This window comes from Polyodon spathula, chromosome 5, assembly GCF_017654505.1.
Source record: "Polyodon spathula isolate WHYD16114869_AA chromosome 5, ASM1765450v1, whole genome shotgun sequence".
NCBI lineage: Eukaryota > Metazoa > Chordata > Actinopteri > Acipenseriformes > Polyodontidae > Polyodon > Polyodon spathula.
The window spans coordinates 17,192,994-17,197,058 of NC_054538.1; the positions used below are offsets into that span (position 1 = coordinate 17,192,994).

At 38.2% G+C, this 4,065-nt stretch overlaps 1 protein-coding gene across 1 annotated transcript; it reads left to right on the forward strand.

Annotated features, from left to right (window-relative positions):
* The first annotated feature begins 275 nt into the window (after window positions 1-275).
* Window positions 276-3,729, forward strand: LOC121315253 (G-protein coupled receptor 6-like). Its single transcript, XM_041249296.1, has 2 exons — window positions 276-707; window positions 2,059-3,729. Exon 2 carries the CDS (start codon window positions 2,079-2,081, stop codon window positions 3,060-3,062), a length of 984 nt encoding a protein of 327 aa, XP_041105230.1. The 5' UTR covers window positions 276-707; window positions 2,059-2,078; the 3' UTR covers window positions 3,063-3,729.
* The last annotated feature ends 336 nt before the right edge of the window (window positions 3,730-4,065 follow it).

Here is a 4,065-nt window from a genome sequence, read left to right on the forward strand (position 1 = left end):
GTGTGTGTATATATATATATATATATATATATATATATATATATATATATATATATATATATATATATATATATATATATATAATGAATTAATGTTGGCTTTCTGCCATTAAAAAAAAAACAAAACATTTCTGTATTATTAACTTTACACTATATTTGGTTGTATTATTTGTGATATATGGTTTCACAGCCACAGATTTTAAAGCCACAGATTAAATGGTTTAGTTTGAACACAACACTAACTAGAATAAGATGTGGAAGTGGCGCATGTACAAAGTGGTCTCTTCATGTTGTAAATGCATACACACATACCTTATGAGACCTGCTATGAGTTCAAAGACTTAAGAGGATCGGTTTCAGAATTGCTCACACTGCTACAGGTATTTCTTCTATTATTTTTGAGCCATGTGACCAAAAAGCACTTCCCATAGTGCCACTCAAGTATTGCATCTGACGTCACTAGGCTTTATTAGCAAGCAGGGCAGAGTCACCATCACCAGTTACACTCCAGTCTCTCATCTATTGAGTCGAACGCTCCCTCGCCTTGTAGTTCCACACTGCCTTGTCTCATGCAGAGAGATACATTGTGACTCTGGATGCTTAGATAATCCAAGGAGAGACCACTGGATATCCTAAAGGACATCAGTGTCGAAAGAATCAGAGGAGACGGCTGCCTATGATATTCTTCATTTCCACCGGCAATACCAGGTAAGAATACGATCAAACCAATCATTGAATACAGAATAACTGGATATTTTTGTTTTGGGAGATAGCTAATTCACAGGAAACCTCTACTTAAACAGTTCGATTTGTTTGGTGAATTCTTGAAACTAACAAGTTTACTGCACTGTGTTTACTTTTTTCCTACCTAGCTGAAGAGGGTATTTTGTTCGAAACGTTATTTTTTAACATAAAATAATTTACAACAACAAACCCCCCCCCCCCCCCCCCCCCCCCCCCCCCCCCCCCCCCCCCCCCCCCCCCCCCCCCCCCCCCCCCCCCCCCCCCCAAAATAATTACAGCCCAAACCCCCCCCCCCCCCCCCCCCCCCCCCCCCCCCCCCCCCCCCCCCCCCCCCCCCCCCAACCAAAAAAAAAAAAAACAAAAAAAAAAACAAAAAAAAAACTTTAGTTTTTATATAGGTATCTGACCAGACAACTATGCAACCGGTACTAGTGCGAGATCTAATGTTTCAGCACCATGGATAGCGCAGATCATGTCATGTTAAAGATCTGCCGAAGTTACACATGCCGTTATTTGTTTATTTTCTTATCACAGACAGTAAGTACGTCCTCTCTTTAACAAACCCGTTGGTGTCCATGCCTTTTGTTCGATCTATCGAGGGGTTCGTTATAGCGCAAGGACAATCAAAATGAAGGATAAACTGTTGGAGTAAATTAATGAGATTATATTATGAATAAAAGTATGTACCTGTTCGTCTCATGTATGCATTATTCTGCCTTTGCGTTATCATATTTATTAGAGTTAAAACGCACTACAAAAAGCAAAAATCCCGAATTAAAGCTTAACTTTTATTCAAAATCAATATGTCATGAATCGTTTCAAAATGCATCAAATCTTAATCCAACATGCAAGAATGCCAAACTGAGCTTTTATTCCAAATCAACACGACATGAAAAGTTAATCAGATCCTCTTTTTTTTCGTTGTTTATTTTTAAATCAATTTTGCTTTGCCTCATCGTTGATGAACAAGCCAAAAAACGCGCATTTCTTGAAACAGCTGACTTCACTGCAGAGGGGCATGATCCCTTGAGTACAGACCATGATGTTGACAGTGTGTGTATATTGTAACAAATAATCCTTAACGCCATAAGAATGAGCCTTCAGTCAATTCAGGACCAAACTCGATCTTATTACACTAATACGTGATCAAAGACAATCTGCCAGTTGTTAACTAACAATTAACACGTTGATGTGGACCACGACCTACACCGATAAAACTAATACATGTTTTAAAGGAATCTCAAGGTGGAAATATTCTGTCTCTGTTTATTCACTTCTTGTATTGACACTCATTATTCTTTTTTTTCTTTTTCAGAGTAATCTAATTTAGAAGAGATGAATGAAACCCTCCTTGTGAATGAAACAGCAGTTCCAGCCCCCTGGATTGAAGCCAGCAATGGCAATACATCCTTGGAGCTTTCCTCCAACCTTGTGGAGTTTGCCATCAACCCCTGGGACATCATGTTGTGTGTATCTGGGACTATCATTGCCTGTGAGAATGCGATTGTTGTGGCCATTATAATTTATACACCATCCTTGAGAGCACCTATGTTTGTGCTGATTGGGAGCCTTGCAACAGCAGATCTCCTGGCCGGCATGGGATTAATACTGAACTTTGTATTCCAATATTTAATTCCGTCTGAGACAATCAGCCTTGTTACTGTGGGGTTCCTGGTTGCCTCATTCACCGCTTCAATTAGCAGCCTGCTAGCCATTACTGTTGACCGGTATCTTTCACTTTACAACGCCCTGACTTACTTCTCAGAAAGGACTATATTCTGTATCCACATGATGATAGTTATTACATGGGTTGTCTCCATTTGCTTGGGTCTTTTGCCTATATTGGGTTGGAACTGCCTGAATGATTTGTCAGCTTGCAGTATTGTCAAACCCTTGACCAGAAGCAACATGACTTTACTGGCTATATCATTCTTTGTGATATTTATGGTCATGTTAAACCTCTACTTCAAGATCTGCAAGATAGTATGCAGGCACGCCCACCAGATTGCTCTCCAGCAACACTTCTTCACAACATCGCACTATGTGGCAACCAAGAAAGGTGTCTCGACTCTTGCCATAATCCTCGGGACCTTTGGGACTAGTTGGCTACCCTTTGCCATCTACTGCTTAGTTGGTGAATACGAGTATCCGTCAGTGTACACTTATGCCACTCTTTTGCCAGCGACCTATAACTCCATGATCAATCCCATCATTTATGCCTTCAGGAACCAGGAGATCCGAAGGTCAATTTTTGTCTTATTCTGTGGATGTTTCCAGACAAACGTGTCTTATCGTTCAAGATCTCCAAGTGAGGTTTAAGTGATTCATGTTGACTTGTAACTTTTGCAAAGTGACAATCTGCTTTTGAATTGATTGTGCCTACTAGATAAAAATGTATTGAAAAGGTGTAGCGTATTAGCACTTTATTTATTTGTAGCTCTGGGAGAACTGAATCGTGAATTCAATTTACTGTGAACAAGGATAAGCAATGCTGTCAACCAGGCAATATTTACCACTGAAAATGATTATTATCATTAAAATAATAAGCCTGCTGTATTATGTCATTTGTTACCCCAAAGCTGGCATCATCACACTGTAAACAACATGTTTAAAAACACATTTTAGTATTTGTATGCTTAACACTGTAATGTATACATTGTGCATCTAAATTATATTCTCGGATAATTAATACAAACACTAAAGTGTTACAAATGTGTTGCATAATGTTTGTTAAATTCTTAAACATTTGGTTTTACACTACACAGGCTAGTTATTATAGCACAACAGAGGTAAATACAGATAGAGTACATTATTGCTTGGTTAGCGTGACCCAGATTACTTTTGTGGACCTTTTATTACCTGTAATGTGGAAACATTTCACATGCTGCTATAAAAAAAGCACTTTTTTTTCTTTATTTAACTGCCAAAGCAGTGTTTTATATTTGTAAAAATACATACCTGCAAGTACTGATGGTCTGTTTTGTATTATGTTGTGTAACACGGTGTATATTTTATACTGGAAGAATACAAAAATAAATACAAATATTCATGATTTTCTGCATCATGTTTGATTCATTCACATATATGTCTAAATATGGAAACTAAACTGGGTTTGACCTCAGTGATTGCACAATTAAAGACAGTCGCTATTTAGGGTTCTGCTCTGAAATCCATTGATTATTCTTGTTCCTTTAACAGGAGGATTATTGTAAATATACCACAAATGAAAGGTAACACTCACCCTGTAAATAACCCTATGGTAAATAATCAATCCCGCCAGGTGGTAAAATAACCTGCACCGTCTTAGACTTTATTTATATAA

Excerpts from the sequence above, each read along its gene's own strand:
- LOC121315253 (XM_041249296.1), top strand. The coding sequence starts at position 2,079 with ATGAATGAAACCCTCCTTGTGAATGAAACAGCAGTTCCAGCCCCCTGG.